The sequence below is a fragment of the Leptonychotes weddellii genome, chromosome X (genome assembly GCF_054177405.1).
Source record: "Leptonychotes weddellii isolate Sample4059 chromosome X, ASM5417740v2, whole genome shotgun sequence".
Classification (NCBI taxonomy): Eukaryota; Metazoa; Chordata; class Mammalia; order Carnivora; family Phocidae; genus Leptonychotes; species Leptonychotes weddellii.
This window is the reverse complement of record NC_138385.1, coordinates 63,140,243-63,162,195: the sequence shown is the minus strand read 5'-3', so window position 1 is coordinate 63,162,195 and position 21,953 is coordinate 63,140,243. Positions and strand designations below refer to the sequence as shown.

The 21,953-nt window shown below is 50.6% G+C and overlaps 1 protein-coding gene across 1 annotated transcript; it reads right to left on the bottom strand.

Annotated features, from left to right (window-relative positions):
• Nucleotides 1-652: 652 nt before the first annotated feature.
• On the bottom strand, nt 653-21,237 carry AMER1 (APC membrane recruitment protein 1). The gene is made up of 2 exons (XM_081808792.1): nt 21,052-21,237; nt 653-8,732 (listed from the first exon to the last, which is right to left on the bottom strand). Exon 2 carries the CDS (start codon nt 8,631-8,633, stop codon nt 5,238-5,240), a length of 3,396 nt encoding a protein of 1,131 aa, XP_081664918.1. The 5' UTR covers nt 8,634-8,732; nt 21,052-21,237; the 3' UTR covers nt 653-5,237.
• Between the last annotated feature and the right edge of the window lie 716 nt (nt 21,238-21,953).

Genomic DNA, 21,953 nt, shown 5'->3' with positions numbered 1-21,953 from the left:
TGTGGCAGTACTGTCTACAGTCTATAGCAGTTTCAAGCAGCTACTATTTCAGGCCTTCTGGCTTGGGCATGGCAATTGGGAAGAACTCAAGGGAGCCCACTAGCAGGTGTTAGAAGCCCTTGCTTATCAGGAGCCAAGGGTAAAACACATGTTTCCCACTCAACCCCACAGCTGAATAGGTGGAGCAGTAAGCTGCCCAGGAAGCATCTCTGCCCATAAACCTGGGTGAAGAATGCCATTCCTGCAGCTTGGCTGGAGAGTCCCACTATCAGTACTATCCTTTAGATGGAGCCATCAGTAGGAGGTCCACACCTCTGCCTCCTGGCTGGTGGGGATGTCAGCACACTTGAATGAACTGAGGCTAATTTTAGAAGTGCTAACCAGCCCCTGGCAGTTCTCAAAATGTGAAAAGTGTGATGGAGAGTTTACCAACACTGCATCAGACAGATGCAGGGCATGACTTGGATGAAGAACTGAAGTTTCCTCTACTTTACTTTCAGCTCTGGCTTCTGTTTCCCCAGCGGGTGATCCCCAGCCCCTGCCAACCTCCTTGCTTTCTCCATTTTCCTTCAAGGGCAAACCCAACAACCATGGGTCACAGGCATGCTGCTGTGGAACAAACCACAAGAGTGCACTTTTGTGACGGGGGGAGGGGTCCTTCTTGAACCCAGTTTATTAGCATTCAGCAAAAGAAATATATGTTGTAACAAATAGGCAATGCATCAAGATATCCGGTGAGAGCTAGGATTGGACAATTATGCGATGTCTCAGGGATAAGGAAGGGGAAGCTAGGGCACATCCAGGGACCACGCTCCCCATTTTACACTGGGAGAGAGAAAACTCTTACACCTGGGGTGGGTATGTACTGCAGTTACCGATTTCTTCCCTCTGTCCTCCAGCCATTTTATTTAATATGAGCTAAATATACATTCCTCGTTTCTTCTCCACCCCGCCCCCATATACAGCAGGGAAAACAAGCACCAATAGTAACAAGAATAATAATTAAAGCCCCGCCTCTCAGTAGGCCCAACCCTCACACATATACATGCCATGTGGATTTTCTTCTTAGGAGTGACTGCAGGATAGAAAAGTGGGAATCAGACCAGCAAGACATTACCCTGATAGTCACTGTTCCCCCATAATACCATTCGTATGTGAACGGGAGCAGGACAAGGCAGGGGAAATGGCGGTAGGGGGAGAGATACCCCCAGAGCAGCAAGAGGGGTCAAGGAGTTCTCCAACATCTCTTCTGGGCAAATGTCAACTGAGTTCTTGGAAAGTCCCATGCAAGGGTTTCCCCAATGAGATGGCCAATTCATGGTGGTTGAAGCATCACTATCTGTCTCTTCAGCTTCTTAGGGAAAAGGGGCATGATAGAAACTCCATGTCCTCCCCACTGGGTGGAGAATGTCCCCAAAATGCTCCTTTGGAGAAACTCAGAATGACAAATAGCACAACATGGGGACTCATTTCAAAATGAAAGCACAAAACATAAAAAGGAGGGGGGGAGGGAGAGAGGAGAGATGGGTACTTCCAGAAGGTCTACACATGGGGAAGGGGCAGGGTCCAAAAGAAAAAATAAAGCCATAAACAACATGCTATCTACCAGGTTCTCCATGCCTGAGTCACCTGGCATTTGTCATAGTACCTGGGCATCTTTTGCTGTCCCTATCATGGAGGGAGGGGATGGACAGTAAGATACATTGGGGTGAGGAGAGGGGAAAGAGTGAGGACCCTAGGTGGTTGAGATGCCAGCCCTCTGCACAAGCAGCAGCAATTTTTGTGTCATCTTTGTTTTGTTTAAAACTATAAACAGCACCACTTAAAAATAAAATATATCAGAAAAGAACAATTGATAAACATTGTTTTCCATGAATATAAAATGCAAACAATACAAAAATAGATAATTGACTTTTGATATATATATATATATATATATATTAAAAACAACTTGGATGTAACATACACATGGGTAAACTTGAAGTCTCCCTGCTAAATCCCCCATGCCTCCCTCTAGCAACTGGGCCCAGGGGCCGAGGGTGGGTGGGGCGGTGGCACTGGCAAGGGTGGGAAAGTTGCTGGCAACAGGATGAGAGGAATACACCCTGGGTGTAGGAAGCTAATTCCCTGCTTGGTACAGCATTGAGGTGGAAGAGAGAATAGTGTTGACCAAAGCCTTTGGCCCAGGAGGCTTATGAACAGGTGCCCAAGCTGAGTGCCCCAAGGCAGGGCTTCCTTGAAGGTGCTAAAGCACTGAGAAACTGGTAGCCCTGAAAGAAGCCCGCTAGTTGGCCTTCTCTATCCACAGTCACTGGTTCCCCACAGACCGGTCTCATCTGAGAATTCTCAGGATCAGAGCTGTCTGGCACTGAATAAGCCTGCTGGGTAGCAAGATGACAGCAGACACCCCCTCTCAAGTCATATCTTCCCTTGAAATCACATCCACAAGCATTATTCCAACACCCTGCAATGCAGACATGGTGTTCATCTGGTCACAGCCTAAGATATGTGGGCTTGACATCAATACCTTTAGTAGTCCGGGGCATATCTGGTGCCAGCCAAGCAAGCACTGGCTATCTTTGGGGAGAGGCCTGGAGATTAGTTGGCTCTCCAGTGTCAGCCTGTGCTGCCATCAACACATGTCCCCAGCTAGATCTTCCTTCCTCTTCCAGGCTGCTGGTGGGATTCGGCCATCAACTGCTTGGATATAGAGTGAGACTCAAAGGAGCCTGGCTTCTGTAGCCATTCCCCTGACTGTCCCACTTCTGGTGGTGAGGATCCTGTCCTTGGGCTGGCAAGGACATTGAAAGAACTTGCAGGCAGCAATGTTGTCCAAACCATGAGATGTTGCTCAGTTCTAGGCCTTACTCTGTATTTGACCTTCCAAAGCCCAGCAAAGTGTATTAGGATGATTGATGACTTCCCCCCAGGGGCAGCACCTCTCTTACTGCCTTCTTTTCACTAAGAGCAGCCCTCTGCCCTTGGCCAAAGGCTGACCATCTAGTTTTTCTCTTCTCAGATAGGCTGGAGGCCCAGCAGGCTCTGGAGGCTGGTGATGGCTCTACTACCTGCTGTGGCTGGCACAGTCCATATACAGATAGGAGCTTGAACTGCCCTGAAGGACAAGCAGAGAGAGAGGAGGCAAGTAGTGGGGTTTCCCCTGTTGTAAAGGCATTTGGTGTTTACTTCCTGCCAAACAGCCAGGCCTATTTCAGTCCCACCCTCCCAGGGCAGCTTTGGTAAGAGGCCAGATGGTTGGAATTTGGGCACTTCTCTCCTGGAATGCTGTGCTTGGGGTGAGGAGGGCCTTCCTCATGCTCTTTCTTTCTCCAACTCCATGACTTATGTATTTCTTCACAATGCAGACAGAATTAGCCTGGAGAGTTGGTCTGGGTCCCTTGAACAGTGGTGTTAGTGTCACACAAACTCATGTGGTACTTCCAGGGGTGAAGCTTTTATCAGACAGGTTTGCTCTTTGTGGGAAGGATCACTGCCAACCCCAATCTGAGAAATGGTGATAAAAACCAGCACAGATACATTCTCTGGCCAAGAGGAAGTTTGCCCCCTTGACTCAGAGAGCCAACAGCCTCTGTTCCCAAAAGCCCTGTTGACCTCTTCTCTTAACAGGCATGGAGATAAGTGGGGTAAGGGACAGGGGCAGGAAGGCAAAGTTTATAATTTGGGTCAACACACCCAGGCAAAAAATGTTCCATATTCTATTTCCAATAAAGAAATTAAAAGGAACCCTCTCTTATTGGTGATTCATGAGAGGTTGAGCCAGGTTAGATTAGCCTGTTGCAATGTCTTCCTGACAGCAACTGTTCTTCACCAGTATTTCCAAGCTAGTTTAACATGAAAACTGTGGTTGGAGAAGTGAGTGTACCATTCACTCCATAAAGGGCTGCAACTGCCATGCAATCAGAATCCTGCAGCTTGGCAGAGTGAGGGCAGGTCACAGACTGTCCTCTCAAGAAGGCTGGTCCTTTGAGGATGCTAAGGACTTGGCTAATGAGAAGATGAAAGCTCTTTAGAGAACCAGAACAGCAGCCTAGATGCCTTTGGTATCCTGTCTCTTGGGAGTGCTAGCCTGGTGTCTCTGGAGCCTCTTTACAGCATCCAAATGGAGGGGTAGGCAAGGATTAGGAACTTTTTGCTTTTGGGGAAGAAACAATTTTCTCTTCTAAGAAGCTGGGTTACTTTGAGCTATGCAATGTCTAAAATTCTCTCCTGCCAGCAGGGACAAATGGAACTCTCTCCTATCCTTCCCCTGCAACCCGCAAAAACCCTGATCCCCTATAGCCAAGCCTAATTTAGGCTGCTTCTCTTCCTGTATCTCAATTAAAAGAATATGTTCCTTGTGATGAGATTGTGAAAGTTTCCTTTGGAGTAAAAGAAAAATTCAAAAGTGTCTGTAACTCAGACGTCACAAGCTTAAGAGAGGAAGAAGGAAAAAACTCTATCATTCCACAACTCAAGCCTTATGGCAGTATCTACAATAGAACTCTATTTTGTCTTCTGTTTGCAACTGAATGAATTTGATCATGCCATTAAGGGGACAGCATTTTTGTCTTTAACCCAAGCTATGGCAGACCAGGTTAAAGGGCCCCCATCTGGTTACAATGCCAAAGTCCACAGCAATAGGCAGTGAGACACAAGCTACTTGATCCTAAGGACAGTTAGCTGGGGTGAATGGATTATAATCATCTGATGTAATGGTGACAGCTATGCCAAAACTGAAGGGAGTGGGGATGGGGAGGATCTGTACCATTATTTCACATTGTTAACAGCAAACAAGCCCCCTGTCCTCAAGTGGGAAGCAGTGCAGACCTGGCTGTTCATCAGTGGTTCATTATTCACTGTGTGTAGGGGTGTGGCAGGGGTACTAAGGGTTCAGCCTGTGTCAAGGAGGCATGCTATATATATAATCACTAAGGGGAACTGGAATAGGCACAAAAGTACAGCATCCCAAACCCTGCGTGGGTAACAAGAAAACCCAAAAGTAAAAGCTGGAGCAACAGAGCAGCAGCAGCCTCCTGGGGCAGATGTACTCAAGCCGAATGTGACCACAGATTAGCAGAAGAGGGAAGTGGGAAAACAAAGGCAAAAACTCATAGGATCTTTCCTTGGCCAAAAGGATTTTCAAGTTAAATAGCAACCCCCATCCCCCCACCCCTCTGCCCAACCCCTGATCCCCATTCACATGCTCAGGCCCCATGCCCCTACTCCAGCATAGATGACTACTCAGCTAGCTTTCCATTCACAGCAGTGGAGGAGTAGCTGGTGGGGAGGGGGAGAGAGGCACCTTGCTCAGCCATCTCCTTTGACAGGTCAAGGCTGGAAGCCCTGTAGTGAATGGGTTGAGGCTGCTGGGGATCAGGCTGGACCCTGGGCAGCTGAGGGATGCCATGAGTGATGCCCACAGGCTTGGCCTGGGACAGAGGACTGGGGCTGAAGCCTCCAAAACTGGAGGAGCAACTGGGCTCATCAACAGGCAGCAGCATATCTTGAGGCCTGGCCCTCACACTCTGAGAAGCCTGTGGCTGCAGGTTATAACAAGGGACCATGGGCAGGGGTAGGTGTGAAGGCCGAGATAACTGAGGCCTGGATATCCCAGGTACCCTTGGCTCTGGACCTGGTACTGACAGCAACATTGACATGGCCACAGGAGGTATGCAACAGGCTGTCTGCCCATATGGAGACTGGCCAGAAGACCAATCCAACTGGCTGGGACTTATCCAGGCAGGGCCTGGCCCCACTGGAAGAGGACAGGGAGCCCAGGCAGGCCAGTCATAGGCCCCTGGTGGTTCAGTATAAAGGGACAAAGGACTGTCTCGGCCCCATTCTTCCTCCTCCTCTTCTTCATTTGAATCTTCCTGCTGAGCCTGAAGCTCATCAGACACTGTGTATTCCTGGGCAAGGTGGGAATTGGAGAGCTCCAGTTCCAAGGTTTCCGCAGTGTCCAGGGAGCGACTCCTCCTGTTGAGGGCCATAGCAGCAGGTGGAGGCCGAGGGTGCATGCCAGGCAGTCCCAAGTAGCGAGGGAGACTGCTCACACCCCAGGGCAGACCTTGGTAGAATCGGCTGTGGTAATTGTTGAATGTATGTTTCTGGTAGTAGCCCAGCTCAAAAGCTTCCAAGGAGGCTGCAAGGTCTTCATCATTGTGGAACTCAGGATTCTCTTCACACTTGCCTTCCCCATCCCGTTCCACATCAGCGATATCAAAAGTCACCATAGGGGGCAGTTCAGGGAGGTTTTGAGTGAAGGATGAGTCAGAGTCAGAGCTGCAGGACATGCTGGAGAGGAGGTTCCCACTGCTGGTGAACTCCACAAGGGCCTGTGAGAAACTCACAGTGGCATTCCCTTCCTTCTCAACCTCCTCTTCCTCTGGCTCCTCAGGTGGTGAATAAGTAGGGTAGGCCCTCCTGGGAGATCCTCCAAAGTTTGCTTCTTGCATGTCTGGCTCAAACATAGCATCACTTTGGAAGAGCTGCATCAGACAGGTACTTTGATCCTTCTTGGAGCAGATTCCCTCAAAACGCTTCTCCAGAGGACGGAAGTCCCTCCAGTCTGGCTCACTGCTTGCAGTGGCAGGGAAAGCTGAGGTGGTTCCCCGGTGGGAAGTCTGAGAGGCCCCTGATACCCCTGCTACCAGGCCCATCACTGATGGGCCTAAGGGCCTCATCTGATATTCCATGATAGGCTTCTCTTGCCAGGTCTGAACCTCTCGGACTTGAGCCTCTTGAGCATGGTCCTCTCGGGCCTGGGCTTCCCTGGCATAGGCCTCTCGGGCTTGGGCCTCTCTGACATGAACTTCTCGGGCATGGGTCTCCCTGGCATGAGTTTCTTGGGTATAGGCCTCCCTGGTGTGAGTTTCTCGGGCACGTGCCTCCTGCGCCTCTCGGGCCTCAAGCTGCTCTCGCCGAAGTTCCCAATACAACAACTGTTTCTGGATGGTCACTAGCCGTTCTTCCTCTGTCTCCATTGCCCCAGGTGGCCGAGAGGAAGAAAAGGGGTCAAAGTTCAAGAAGGGATCAAATATCTCAGAGTTGTGACCATGGAGGTCATAAAGACAGTCATCTACAGGTGGGGAGGTCTCAAGACTATCATCTGGCTCATAGAACTCATACAGGGCATCTCCACTGTAGCTGTCTCGGGGCAGGCACTCCCTGTGGACAAGCCCCAAGGCTTCACCTGAATCATCCTCAAATCCAGGTGTTGTAGAATCATAATAACCCTCATCACTATTGGGGGCAGACTCTTGCTGGTCACTCTGAGGAGTCAAAAGGTCCCCAGGGGCTAAGCCAGGATAAGATCGAACTGAGTCAAGAAGCATGTAGCCATGGTGGCCTGGAGATGTGATGGGATGGTAGCCCAAATTCAGATTGGACCTTGGGTACACCTGGGCACTTGCCCACAGATATTCTAAGTCATATTCTTCTTCCTCCTTGACATCCTCTTCTTCCTCCTCTAATTCCACCTCCTCCTCCTCCTCTTCCTCATCATCATCATCTGGCAAAGCCATCTCCTCCCCACCTCCTTGGTAGGTCACCAGGCAGGAACTTCGCTTGGTCCCATCTCGATTGGCCCTCTGGCCTCCAGAGGCCATGCTGTCTGTCATACTGTCCATGTCCTGCTCTGCTATAATGTCACCACAACCTGTCAGTGAGTCAAAACTTTTCAGGGATGTGACATCCCCAAACAAGAGGCTTAGCTGGTCCCCAACAGGGCCATTTGGTGGATTTACCTCTTCTGCCACCACCTTCTCCCCTGTTTCTGGACTGTGGGGGTCCTCTGGGCCACTGGCTTCAGAGGCAGGCTTGGGCTGCAGAATTGCTGAGGCATAGGCCTCCTTGGGTTTTTCTGGATCTTTACAGGCTGTCTTCTCAGTGACTACTGGAGAAGGCTCTGGTAATAAAGAAACTTTTGGCCTAGGAGCATCTTGGGGTTTGGCATTTTCTTTTCTGGGGGCTTGGAGGATATCCTCAGTATGGGGCAGAATGGCTGAGCTCACATATTCATGAGGCCTGGCTCTGGTCCCTTCAGGCCCCTTGGGCCCTAGCTCACTTTGTTCAACCCCAGAGACCTTGCTTTTCCGGTGACGGCGGATACTGCTGAAAAAACCTTTCAGGCCTTTCTTTGGCTTGGGCACAGAGGGAGCCTTCTCAGCCCCAGCTTTCTCTGTGGCTCCAGACGCAGATGTCTTGCATCTGGAGCCGGACTTCAAAACCCCATGGGCACTCTGGGAACTGGGAAGTTGGCAGGGCGATTCAGGCAAGAGTAAGGCAAAGCTGGTTCCTTCACTGACAATGTCTTCAGGGCCACAGGCTGCTTCAGTCAGGCCATCGTGGGTCTTGCTCTTGCTAAGACCCTTCTTGGAGATGCTTTTCCCAGAACTTTTGCTTCGGCCCCCTCCAAAGAAACTAGGCAGGGTACAGATGCCCTTCTTGCCACCAAAAAGTTTCATGGCAGTTTTCCTCAGCCTACCTGGGCCAGATGAGGGTGGCTCTGACACTGGCCCTTCTGTTATCTCAGCTGCCTTGTTCTTGGCTACTTTCTCTGCCCCTTGGTCCTGGGTGTCCATAGAGGCTACTGCTCCCTTGGCCTGAGAAGCTTCATCCTTTCCACTCTCCATGGTGATGGGGACAACTCAGGTATGTTCAGCTGAAAAAGCAGCCTTCTGGCTTCCAAGCACTGTTATAACATCATCAGTCAGGAAGCATCCCAGTTGGGTCTAGAGGAGATGAGAGAAACAAAGATAGAGCATACTGATAAGCAAGAAGCCAGGCTGGGTTTGTTTTCACAGGTGTCTGTTATTTCAGGCTTGAGTGGAACCAGAAAGAAAGTAAAAGAAAATGTAGGGAAAACCTTAATGCATTCCATATGGTTGGCTTGCTGGGCCAGTCTCCTCTGGGCCCCAAGGCAACAAAACCCTACATTGAACAATAGACAGCCATCACCCCAGCCCCTCATTGGGTTCACTCCCTTCAGTAGCACACCCTAGGTCAGAACACTGGGCAGGGGGAACTGCAGATGTGGGAAATGCCCAGTTGTGCTACTGACTACAGGAGGAATTATCAAAGTGGTTAAGGTAGGGGGAGGCAAGAAAGGCAGCAGGGAGGTCAGCTCCAATGACACAGAATTTCTGAAAATCATCTGGCAAAACAACCCACTGAGTCCTCACTGGGCTCTGCAAGATCCAGGCCTCAATTTCAAATTAGTCTGGGTTCTCACTGACATTTTTCCTGGGGCTAGAAAGAAAAGTAGACCCGAAGTTTCATCTCTTCCCCACAGGCTCCCTAGATTGCCTATCTGCACATGCTCAGACCTTCAGAAGCCCAGAATAGGAGCCTCACAGATCCACATTGCAAAGCTGCAATCCAGGATCTGCTAAAAGCACATGGTGGCCTTGGGGCAAGGCACTCTCTAGACTTCAGTATCCTTGGTCCAAGAGGCCTAGCAATACTTCCCCCTCTAGTGGTTATGTGAGGGGTAGGTCTAGGTCAGACTCTTGACTGTTTTGCTGGGAAATTTTTTTAATGTGGCTCTTGGCAACTGGAACCCCCATGTTCCACTTTAGAACTGTGAGGCAAACTATTTCTTCTCATTATTTTGGCCCCCATCTAGTTCCCTATCTAGAAAGGGAGCTCCCTGAAGGCGTAACTCCATATGATTCATGTTCCTGGCCTAGAAGTTAGGCTCTCAACAGCTATTAAATTATAAACCTGGTACAAAGCACACCCTTCTGGTTTAGGCTTCCAATCCTCCAAACATCCAAATGCTACAGAGATGGAATAAAAATGACTATCCATCACCCACCCCAACACATGTCCTCCACCCCAAGTCTGATATATTCATTCTAGTGACTCCAGTTGGTTGACAGATGGATCAGTGACCAGCCTGCTAAAACCTGATGACCTATCCCTGGAAAGTTCCTCACCACTGTGGCCCCTCTCTGTAGGGTAGCCACCAGCAGACAGGGAGCTAGGGTAAAGAAAGGAGGAAAAACAACTGCTGGGAGCCAGAAAGAGACAGACAAACCCTGCTGGTGTCCCTGGAGTAGTTTGCCAGCACATCAACCCTATAATTGGTTACAATAGTAATAAGACACATATTCACTCGCAGTGGAAGATTATGGACCAGTACTGGGGGTGGAGAGAGACTGGCAGCTAACTAGCCCCTGACCTAATTGGAGGAACCTTCCTGGAGCCCCTGATCCTGCTCTGCAAACATTAATTTTGTGCCTTGTGCCTTGCTTGGCTTGACACTTGAATCATCAGTGTGACCAGGCTTCCATCAGGAGCACTCTGCATAACTGAATATTAAACTTGGAGCAAGATAATGGCTGGTTATCCAGAAAATAAAAGAGAAAAGATATCATCTGGTCCCTTCTCTGCAGAGATATGTAATGTCATTTGCTCAGGCTAGGTTTTTCTTTTTTTTCTGGATGACATATTTTTACATGATATTTTTCCAGCTCAGCTCCCCCTCCCCCACAAGAGTTATCCCTACAGTAAACAGTGCCACCACCACCCTGAAATACACAATCATGCACACACACATAACCACTCAGAGTCCTCTCCTCGGGATCAGATGGGAATAGGGGCCCTATCATCTATCTGAATTCCCCACTTTTCAAAACAGAGATGTTTTCATTTCAACCCTGAAAATATTGACAGTGTTGTCATTTATGGTGCTAGACATGGGAGAGATGGGATAGCAGTAGTGGAGTTGTTTATGAAATTGTATTCCCCTCTGTGGAATTTATGAAACAAACCTCTCCTGAACATGGAGTGTGATGGACATTAAACTCAGTTCTACAAGGTAGGCCAAGAAGGGGGAACCCCAGCTAGTGCTTTTGGGGGAGTGCCTAGCCTAATAGGGAGAGGATCCTATATATAGGACACATCATAATACAAGTCTTAAAGAGGAGCCCCCATCTTAAGATGCATGGTGGAGTATCATTCTTCATACCTTGTTATCATATCCCAGGATAAATCTGAAAAGCAGAAAGACACCCCCTAGGTTCAGAAAAGCTGCCTTGAGGAGAAGGCATTCAATCTGGGCCTTGTCAGACAGGAGTTAGTAGAAATGGCAATGATTTAGGGGAAGGGATGAGTGAGACTAGTTAAGTATGGCTGGGCATCAGGAAGACCATGGGCCAAGTGAAAAACCTCATGGGCCTAAACATCCTTGTGGATAGAAGGCTGAATTCCCCTGCTGGGTTTGGGGATGGAGTTCCTATGAACAGAGGGATTAGGCAAATTGAATCTTAGGGTTGCTTTCCAGAACCTTGATACCCTGGCTGGAAGGCAGTTCCTATGGGCCTTCTCTTTCCCTTGCTCCTGTGCTCCACTGGGGTAAAAGCCAGCCCACTACTTTCTACATTGTCCCCCTCCCTGCCACAGGAATCTGAAGTGTGTTGTGGAAGGAGCCATGAGCTGCAGGGTTGGGTTCTAGGCCATGCTAGGGGACCCTGAACAAGCCAAGGCACCCTTCTTAGGCTTGAGCACTTATGAAATGGAGATCACTAGAGTGGTGTGAGAATTAGATGAGATAATGGACTCCAAACACACTTTGTAAACTGTAAAGTGCAGTGCAAATGAGAAAGATTAACATTACTGTTATTCTTAGCACCTTCCAAGTCAAATCCCAGTTTCTTAGGCAGTAGCAGACCATGTGTAAAAGGCCACTTATTTGGGAAAGGCATTCACTGTGGGGAGCCCAAGGGACCAGCTGCCTTGGCCATGCTGAGGAAGAGCCAGGTGTGAGGGGATTTTAAAAGCAAGAGTGTGGGGCGCCTGGGTGGCTCAGTTGGTTAAGCGACTGCCTTCGGCTCAGGTCATGATCCTGGAGTCGCTGGATCGAGTCCCGCATCGGGCTCCCTGCTCGGCAGGGAGCCTGCTTCTCCCTCTGACCCTCCCCCCTCTCATGTGCTCTCTCTCATTCTCTCTCTCTCAAATAAATAAATAAAATCTTTAAAAAAAAAAAGCAAGAGTGTGAATTTATACAAAGTCTTCTGCTTAAGGGCAGTTTTAAAAGCATGTGTGTGGTGAGAGTGGGTGAACTAGGCAGGGGTATCTCTGGGACTGGCATTCTCTTCCCACAACTTCAGGCCCTCCTCCTAACTAGGACCAGGGTCACCTTTGCTGGCAAGGACCAGCCCTGAAACTGTGCTGTCTCCCATTTCCCTACCTTGTCCTTCCCAGGGCCATGTACCTCCCCACAGCCACCCATAATGTCTATTATGTCTCCCCAAGACAGTAGAACAGGAGGTGGCAGGGTCACCCATAGCTGGTATCCCTCTAGCCCAGCCCTACCTAGCTACCTCTGGCCCAGATCCCTTCTCCATGCTCCTTGCTACCCTACCTGGTCCCAGTGCTATCCTTCCCCAATGGGCTATGTGCCTTTATTTGGGAACACAGAATTGACTGGCCAGGAGAGTGAAGTGGGGCAGAAGGCAAAGGGGACTGCAAGGGACAGACTCTGCAACATTTTCAGGTTGGAGCTGAGTCCCCTCATGGTTCCTGCCAAGAAAGTGGCCCTGCCAAATGCAGGGCCCCTCAACACTTGGGTTTCTTAACATGTGGCTAAGTTTCTGGTGGCCTGGTGGGTAAGGGAACACTCTAAAGCTACTCTGGGGTCCCTGGCAGGGGCAGTTTGTTGCAGCTGCTGCTATCATGGCAGGGAGTGGGATGTGGCCATCTCTGCTCCCAGGACCAGCCTCAGGCCATGCTGGGACCAGTGGAAGGCTGGCTACTAGGGTAGAGCTTTTGTTTTCCTCCCTTCCTCTCAAAACACAAGCAGGAGACGAGCCACAAACTTGCCCCAGGAACCCTTCTTAGTGAGGAGGAAACAGCTGCAGCCTGAGCCTTACATATTTTGCTCCCAGCTCAGCTTCCTGGGGCCAGTTCAGCCAACTTAGAGTTCAGGGAAGAAGTGTGTGGATTTATGCAGTAGCTCCAGAGGCATCACCTCAACCAGGCATAGTTCCCTAGACCTCCACCAAGCAGTCTTCCTGGGGACAAGCCTACTCTGGGCCCATCTTGCCCTTGTGTATGGGGGCATGGTAACTAAGGAAGCACCAGTGAGGATAGAGAGCCCTCCCCCCAACAAGAGGCAGTCAGTTCTGCACTATAATCAGTTCTGCCTACCTGGGGGAAATCTAGCAAGTTCTTTCAGTTTCCTCAACTGGAAAATGAGGGTATTGAGAGTACCTACCTCTTAAAACTATTGTAAGGAACAAAACCAATGTATATATGTATACCAAATAAAATTCAGTATATAGCAGAGGCTCAAAAACATAGCAACTAATTTTTAAAAATATTTTCTTCAAACTATAGTTGGACAATTTCCAGCAACAAAACTCCTTGGTTTGTGTAAGTCACCAAAACTCCTTGGGCCTCAGTTGCCCCAAATGGTAAATGACGGTGACTATGTTGGTATCTCACAGGAGGCTTTAGCTGCTCTTTTAGCCACCTTTCATATTCAGGGACCTAAAATGTTGCCTCCAGTCAGCTAGTGGCTAGCAGCTCTGGATTAACCGGGTAATTTCAACTAGCCATGTTCTGTAGTCTAGGCCAGAAAGGTCAACAATTCAAATTCACCTAAATGTACCAACATCAAAGGAAATGCAAGTCAATAGACACCCTTCACCCAATGGGGCACTTACCAGTTTACAAAACACTCCCCACTCCCTCACCTCCCATTTGCCATTCCCAGCAATCCATTAATCAGTCCTGGTGGGAGATGCTAACTCCTTGTCACCTTGTCACAGAAAAGGAAACCATCTAGACTTGGGAAAAGGCTTTACCTAAGTTCACACAGTGGGATGGTGACAGAGCTACACCAGCCCCCAGGCCGCTGGAGTCCCCATTCCAATGCCATTTTGTTGCACAGGGATAGCTCCCAATTGAAGGAGGAAGACTGAGAGCAAGGACTGTACAGGTTCCCCTCACACCTGAAAGCCATCATCTCCCCCTCCCCTTGCACCCCTGTCCCAGCCCAGCTGAGCTTTCTCTGAAGCACTTCCAGTCCTCACTTGGCTGCCACTGTTTTGGTCCCATCTAGCACATTCCAGAAAGCATGCTGACTTCAGAATACAAGGGCTGCCAACCCAGAATGTGGCTGCTCTCCTCATCAGCAACTCCACCACCACCACTCCCAAATTGTGGAACACACTCCTTTACTCTCCTTTTCCTTGGGAGATAATTTTGAGAGGCCAAAAAAGGTTCAAACAGAAACTTGCCATTGGGGACAAAGATGCAGAATTTGAGCTATTATTTAAAGGAAATGACCTATGGGACACCTGGGTGGCTCAGTCAGTTAAGTGTCTGCCTTTGGCTCAGGTCATGAACCCAGCGTCCTGGGATCAAGTCCTGCATTGGGCTTCTTGCTCAGCGGGGAGCCTGCTTCTCCTTCTGCCTGCCACTCTCCCTGCTTGTGCTCTCTCTCTCTCTGATAAAGAGATAAATAAATAAATAAATAAAATCTTTAAAAAAATAAATAAAGGAAATGACCTATGAGATTATCTGGAACTGGAATCACCCATTTCTAAAGCCCACAGCCAAGGTCCACTCTCAAAACCATTTGTTCAGGGCCTGAAGGAAGGGCCGCCTGGCTTGGTATCCTTTTGTGAGGCTATACAGACTGCTGGCAGAGCTTTACCCAAGCTACTCCTACAACCACATCTCCCCTAACTTGCAGCCTTACCATTAAGGAACACCTCCTCTCAAGGGGGTATCCTATAACCTCTAGATGCAGCACAGACTCTAAAATGGGCCTTCTTGCCTTGGCTCCCATTTGCCCACCACCAGCCTCTCAAATGAGTTAACATACTCAGCCTAGGGTAATTCATTCTGGCAGGCCTCGGTCTTTCTGTTCATCTCTCTCAAATGGACCCTCCTTCATGTTATAGTCACTACATATAGCACAGAGCAGGAGCTCAAACAACATTGGTTCAATTGAAATCTAATTCAGCTGGAGTTTGTCAGCCCAGAACTAAAATGCCAGCTTCATCCCTTACAAATGGTGGGGTTTGAGAAATCGGCCTAATCTTCCTGAGACTCAAACACCTTATCTAGAAAATGAAAAAAAATGCTATCATGCAGGATCACTGTAAGAATTAGAGATGATAAATGGAAAGGGTAAATTGCTCTCTAGTTACTGAGCAGATGTTCAATAAAAGACCCTTGTGATGGGGCCTCTTGCAGCCACCTTCTCTACTCTAGCTCCTCAGCTGCCCGCCCATGTCCTCTGAAGATGACACAAGCCTCTTAGCTGAGCTCCCTCTGGTCCTTCCCTGCTACAACACTGAAATCCCACTCCTTCCCTCTCCTTCTTCCATCTCCTCCATACCCTTGCCAGATTCATTTTTATAACCCTGATTTCAGTGCATCACTCCTCTACTTACCAAATTACTCCACACCACCTACAGGGTCAGGGTCTAACCCCTTTCCCTGACCTTCAAGACTCACTCTCCCTGCATGCCCCTTGCAGGTTTCCTAGCCTCACTTCTCTACCCTTTAGCCCCAAATACATAGGGACTTCTCCAGTCTAGGAGGTATGGTCACTCAGACATCACTTCTTCCTAGAAATTGGCTTTCCTGGTAAGCCTTTTTGATGCCCCACTTTCTCTTGAGGCTGCTGAAGTTCCCTGCCCAGCTTGCCTGGAATGATGGGGGCTCTGGGAGCCAAGCCATCTATTTGCTACACCCCTCTCAGGCTCCCAAACTTCCTTAGAGAAGAATATATCTGAGGTGGGTGCCATGCCTGCCTAGTAAGGCTTCTACTATGTCAATACTAACCCAGCAAGGGTGACATCAAAGACAGGCACCACCTCCCCCACCCAGTTCAGATGAATAAGAGGAGCTAACTTCAGGGAAACAGATGTGACAAGGCAGCTAAGGAAAGCCTGAAGAGGAACAGCTGGACCAAATGAACAATGGAGACCCTGAACTTTACCATGTATCCACTTCCCTATATATACCATACCCTATGTGAGAGGCCAGGTAAGGAAACTGAAGCTTGGGAGGGGATCAGAATCAGTGTATCAGTGTACTTAGAGGAAGAAACCTTGAACTGAGGGGCAAGAACTTTATGCTCCTGTGTAACCTTGAGCAAATCCCCTCCCTGTTCAGGGCCTCAGTTTCCCTATCTAGAAATGAGAAATTGTACTAGGGGGTCTGCTTGCCCCAGGCTGTGTGAGAAGCTGGGAGAAGGGTAGTCCTGTGCCCAGTTTTCTAGCGGCTGCAGAAAGAGGAGGCATGTGGGGCGCCTGGGTGGCTCAGTTGTTAAGCGTCTGCCTTCGGCTCAGGTCATGATCCCAGGGCCCTGGGATAGAGCCCCACATCGGGCTCCCTGCTCAGCGGGCAGTCTGCTTCTTCCTCTCCCACTTCCCCTACTTGTGTTCCCTCTCTCGCTGTCTCTCTGTCAAAAAAAAAAAAAAAAAAAGAAAGAGGAGGCATGTGATTTTGGGGGTCCTAGGCTTCAGTGGGAGGCCTGCATGCCTAACTGGTTGGGCTCAGTCCACCACTGCACTACAGCCCAGCCTCACTTCTCATGCCTCCCTCCACAGAATCCTGCCCAACACTTTACTTTTTCAAAATGCACTAGGCCTGGCCAGTAAATATTTCCTATATGTCCAGAGGGGAGGGGGACCAGAACTGGTCTGGTCCAGCCCTCTCTCCCCTGAGTAGCCCCCAGCAGGGAGGGCTGAGGAGTGCTGGGTTGGGTTAGTATCTGTTTGGAAGCACAGCAGGGAAAAAAAAAAAAAAAAAACAACTGTAGGAGATGAAAGCACTGAAGGCTCTGCAACAAGAACTGCAGATCAAAAGGTCCCAGGTGCCCCTGCAGCACCAGTATGCCTGCCTCTGCTGCCACCAAGCCCCCTCATATTATTTTCATTGTTCATAATTATCCCCTAATCCCAAAAGGGGAGGTGTGGAGAAGCAATGCACCCTCACTCAGATGGCACCTGCACCTCCTCAGTGGTTTTGGTTTCCCTAACTTTCTTCCTGGAGATACACTTACACATGCACAGGTTTGAAAAATATGACCAAGGAGAGGAGATGACAAGCTCTATGATTATTTAATTCAGAGAACAGAAGTTGAGAGTGGGGAGAGACGATTTAATGCCCATGAAATCTCCAGTGGTTTGTTAAGCGGGAGCAATGATAGCCAGCTGCCCTCAACCTCACCCCCCCAACACTTACACACACACACACACACACATGCACTCATGCACGCACGCACATGTGCATGCACACAGGTTTATGTATAGCATGAGAGGCTCAGATTAGCCCTGAGAAAGAACTTCCTGGCAGTGTGAGATGTGTGACCAAGGAATGAGTGACACAGGGAGGAAATGTCTCATCTGGAGGCTTTACCTTTATCACCTAGTTTATCTGCCTGGATTGATTCAAGTTGGATAACTGATTCAAGTGATGGAATAACACTGGGCATGCCCTCTTCTAGCCTCAAGTAGCCTATCTGTAAGTGAGGGGACTGGAAGCCCCTTTTCCCTCTTTGGTTCTACAAGCAAGTCAGTGACCTGCCAGGCTTACTGTTATTTATTTCCTTATTCCCCTGGACCAGGGGAGCAGGGCTGCCCCCATGCCTCATACACACACTTTCAGAGAGTGTAAATGTAACAGTTCTTGAGGAATTTTTAACACTTCCACTATACTAAGAGAGAATCATTGGACTTCCAACTTCTTCCAGATACCTCCCCTCCTTCTGAAACTTTCACCCCCAACAGGCTGCAGACCAAGGCCAAAAAGCAAAATAGACATGAAAGGGGAGGTAGAGTTCTCCAGATGGGGCCCCCAAGCTAAACCCAGCACCTTCTCACTCTTGAGGAATGGAAGAGGTGAGGAAGGTTAGAGGTTGGTTAATAAGATTTGTATTGAACAGAGGCCACTGGAGACAGTGGGACACAGTGTAAGAGCCCTTGCACAGGAGGCAGCAGCCTATCCCTAAATGCTGTGTGATCTTAAGGAAATCCTTGTTGCTTTCCAGGACTTAGTTTTTCCACCTTGTAAGCACAGGAGTCCAAACTGATGCTCCCTGAAGCCCTGTCCAGTTGGAAGGATGGGGATCAACAGAGGCCTGGGGGATGCTTAGCCTCCACCACATTGGTATGTAGACTCTAGGCACCCTCCTTCAACTTCACCCCCTGCAAGGCTTAAAGGAAGCCAACATGGTACAACTTCCCTCCAGAAATAGCTGTCCCTCAGTTCTATGTCCAGATCCAAAGGTGACCTCTTACAGTTCCAACTTACAGCATGCTTCCAATCTCTAAGACCCCTTTCTAAAATTCCATATTATTATCGCATATTTGCACCCACACATAGAAGTATCAAAACCTCCCAATTTTCCATTCTTCAATGGCCCCTTCTCCCATTCTCCCAAGATCAGACCCCCATTCCATAGCCTAGCATTTGGGAATGCCCACCACTGGGCACTAACCTCCTCTCTACCTTAAATCCAACAATCTCAACCAGAAAAGACTAAGTCATATTTCTCACCCTGGCTGCCAACAACCCCTTCCAATTCCTAATTTTGCTTATACCACTACTTTGCCTAGCCAAACCCCTCTACTTTCTGGAAGCTTCCAGGGTAATCACCCTGCAAATACAGATTTCTCCTCTCTCCACAGTAGTTGTCTCTAGGCTCATGAATTAGCAACCAAAGATATGTGTAGTCTGGGGTATGGGCAGTACAGATCTTGTGCTTGTTGCTGAAGGGAGATATCATGATTAATTTTTTTTCTTGTAGTTGCAACCCATCGCCCTTCTCCATTCTCATTAGGCATACTCAATAAATATCTGAGCCTTGAGTATCATTTCTCTAATCACTTTCATATGGATCGGGACAAGTGCAACTTGGAGAGGTAAAGGTCTTCTTGAAAGCTCCACAAAGACAGCAAGTCTTTCTAGACCATTCATGAACTGCTATACATTGCTAGGCTTTGAAGGGGGTTGTGGCTGAGTTCAAGGTTTCATTTACCCCTCTGAAGGGTTCTGAGAGAACCCAGACATCCATGGTATCAGGGAGACAAATTAAAGGCAGGGAAACTTAATTATAGTTTGCCTCCTATTAAAATTTAAGCCCCCAAATGGCCAAGGGATGCAGGCAAGCTTGTACGAGTTCTGAGCAAGAAGAGGTCATTATGGGTTGCAAGAGACAGACAGAAAAGACACCCAGGAGAAGGTGGGCTCAGAGCTGGGGCCTGAGAGGGAAAACAATTTGCACAGTGCAGGGTGAATGGATTTGTGTGTGAGAAGGGGAGTTATATAGGGAAGATATATTAGGAGACTGTTGGTCTGAGGCAGGGCAGACAGCAGGTCCAGCCCTGAGCTGGAGATACCCAGCTGCAAATAGAGGGTTGGTTTCCTTTGGTGCCTGGTCAAAGTGGCAAGAAGTGACTATAGTGTATTATCTGCAGTCCTGGCTGGTGTCACAAAGGTCCCCAGCTAGCCTTCCCCCAAGTGAGGGATTTACTCCTCTCAAATACCCAGGTTTTGCAGCCCACAGGGTTCTCCACCCTCAGAAGCTGGTCAAAGGTCCAAGAAGAGCCTGCCAGGCCCCTTGGTCACTCCCTCTCTCCTGTTCTTTGGAAAGGCCTAGAGTTTATTGCCAGACGCAAACCATGGTGCAGTGACTGAGCGGTGGGTGGGGCCGAATGAGGGGAGCTGCACTGGGGGTAGAGGGCTCTGCTAAAATGCCCTCGGGTAGGGCAGGGAATCCAATAGCACAGTGCCCTCCACCTAGCCCATATCCATGCCTATGCAGCAGGCCGGCAGAGCCACAGAGGGAAATATTTGTGTGTAGGAGGAGGCTCCCCTTGACCCTGTGGGCCATGACAAGATGAGTCTGACCAAACCGAGGCCAGCTCTGCAGGGCCAGTCCAGCTGCTACCTGGGCACCTGGCCTGGGGAGCGCATGGAGGGCACAGCCCCTCTTCACCAGGGAACCTGGGCAAAGTCCTGCAGTCAGGTGGTCACCAGTGTCAAAGGTGTCTGCAGTAGACAATGACAGCAGCTCAGCAGGCTGTGTATTTTAAGTAACTGTGAAGTTGGAGGGTTTGGCTGTCTCTCTAGCTCTCTCACAGACCCAAAGGGTGAGTTCTTTACTACAATAATTGCTCCCTTGGCCTCTGGCACAGAAATCCCCCCCACCAACAGGAGGCTTATCGCTATTTTTAAACGGGAGGCAGGAAAGAAAAAAGCGGCCAGTGCTCTCCGAGTGGAGGAGGTGAGGCGAGTGGGGACAAAGCGGCCTTGCAGATCTAACCCAAGGACTAGCTTGAGCTGCAGCTCTAACCTAAGGTCCAGCAAGAACTCCGTTGCCAGTCCGCCTGCCCAGGGTGGCGGGCGCCAGATGTGCTTGGAGGCCCAGGAGCAGGGTGTGAGGCTGGTTGGGGCCCGCAAGGCCGAGGTTCCTAAGTGGGCAGCACACAGGCCCAACTCAGCTCCCTGGGAGAGGAGGCAGACAGTGTGGACAGCCCAATCCACGCCAAAGCCAGTATCCATTGGGCCCAGGCCAGCGCGCTGCCTCCATCCGCAGAGGGGAGAAGGAGGCAGGGGATGCGCAGGGGAGGGAAGGGGAGGCAGCTGGGCCGCTGGGGTGAGCAATACCCACGTAACACAGCTGTTCCAGCTAATAATGTGCTACAACAAAGCTGCGGAGCTCCCGGCCTACAAATGCACCGCTGGGGGTGCTGGCTGGCGGCTCCCCTCCGGGATCCGTGCGGTAGCACGTGCGGGGCCTCATCCCCGCCTCTCCTGAGAGCCCGGAGGCATGGCCCAGGCTAGCCTGCTTGCCTGCCCGCCCTCTGTAACCCCCTCTAGCCGCGGTCGCCGGCGCCCAGAGGACTCTGCTTTGCCCCTCACCAGCCAGTCCTCAAAGCGGGTTCCCAGGGGGAACGGAGAGCGGCCCGGACGCCCACTGGCCCAGCCCTTGGAGCCCCTCTTCAGGCGGCCGGAGCGGAGCACACGGGACTGCACCGGACGGCGGGCAGGCGGAGGCTCCCGGCTGCGCGCAACGCTTACCCGGCCGGGTCGGGTTTCTAGCCCGGTTATTGTCTGCTGCGCCGCCCGGGCCGGGGCTCGAGCCTAGGCTGCTGTGGCTGAGATCGCCGCCACCGCTGCTCCCGCCGCCGCCGCCGCCGCCTCCACGGCTCTAGTCACCTCCTGCACTGCGTCCCCTTCCCCAGGCTTGGGGCAGCTTCCCCATACCCCCTCCCCACGGACTCCACAGCCACAGGGTGGGGCGTCCGCGCCCTGATTGGCAGGAGTGTGGCCCAATCGCCACGGTGGGAAGGCGTGTCCTGCCCCGCCCACTGTTTTCCTTGGTGCATTGCCCTTTAAATGCAAATAGGCGCGGGCGTGGTGTTTGCAGGAGGCGGAGAGCGTGAAGAACCCCTCGCTGGGACTCCCCATTCCCGCCCCCACACTGGGCGGATCGTGGCTGGGAGACCCAGTGAGCTCGCTGGGCCGGTCCCGCCCGGCTGGGGCTCGCTGGAGCCCTGGAGTTCGGTTTCGGTTTTGCATACACTCCCATTTCCGTGGACGCTGTGCAATCGTGCTGAGGCGCCCAGGCCGCCACCCGGCAGTTTATTCCAGAGCGAGAGGAGGGCGAGGAGAGGCGGGGCGGAGAGGCTGGGGAACCTGGGGGACTGCAAAGCCCCTTGGCGCCTCGCTGGGCCCAACCTTAGGTGTAGAGATAGGGCCCCGCGGCGCGCGCCCCCAGGCCGCGCAGAGGGGGGGACTCACCTGCCAGGAAAGCCAACTGCAGCGTCCATGCCCCAGCTTTGGCCTCTCAGGCACACCAGGGCCCTTCGGGACCATCGAGGTCAGTTTGCACCCGTTACCCAAGGGCCTGCTGTTGCTCAGAGAAGGGAAGGCACTTCCCTCAGGTCACCTAGCCTGCCAGCGACAGGGGCAGATTTGGA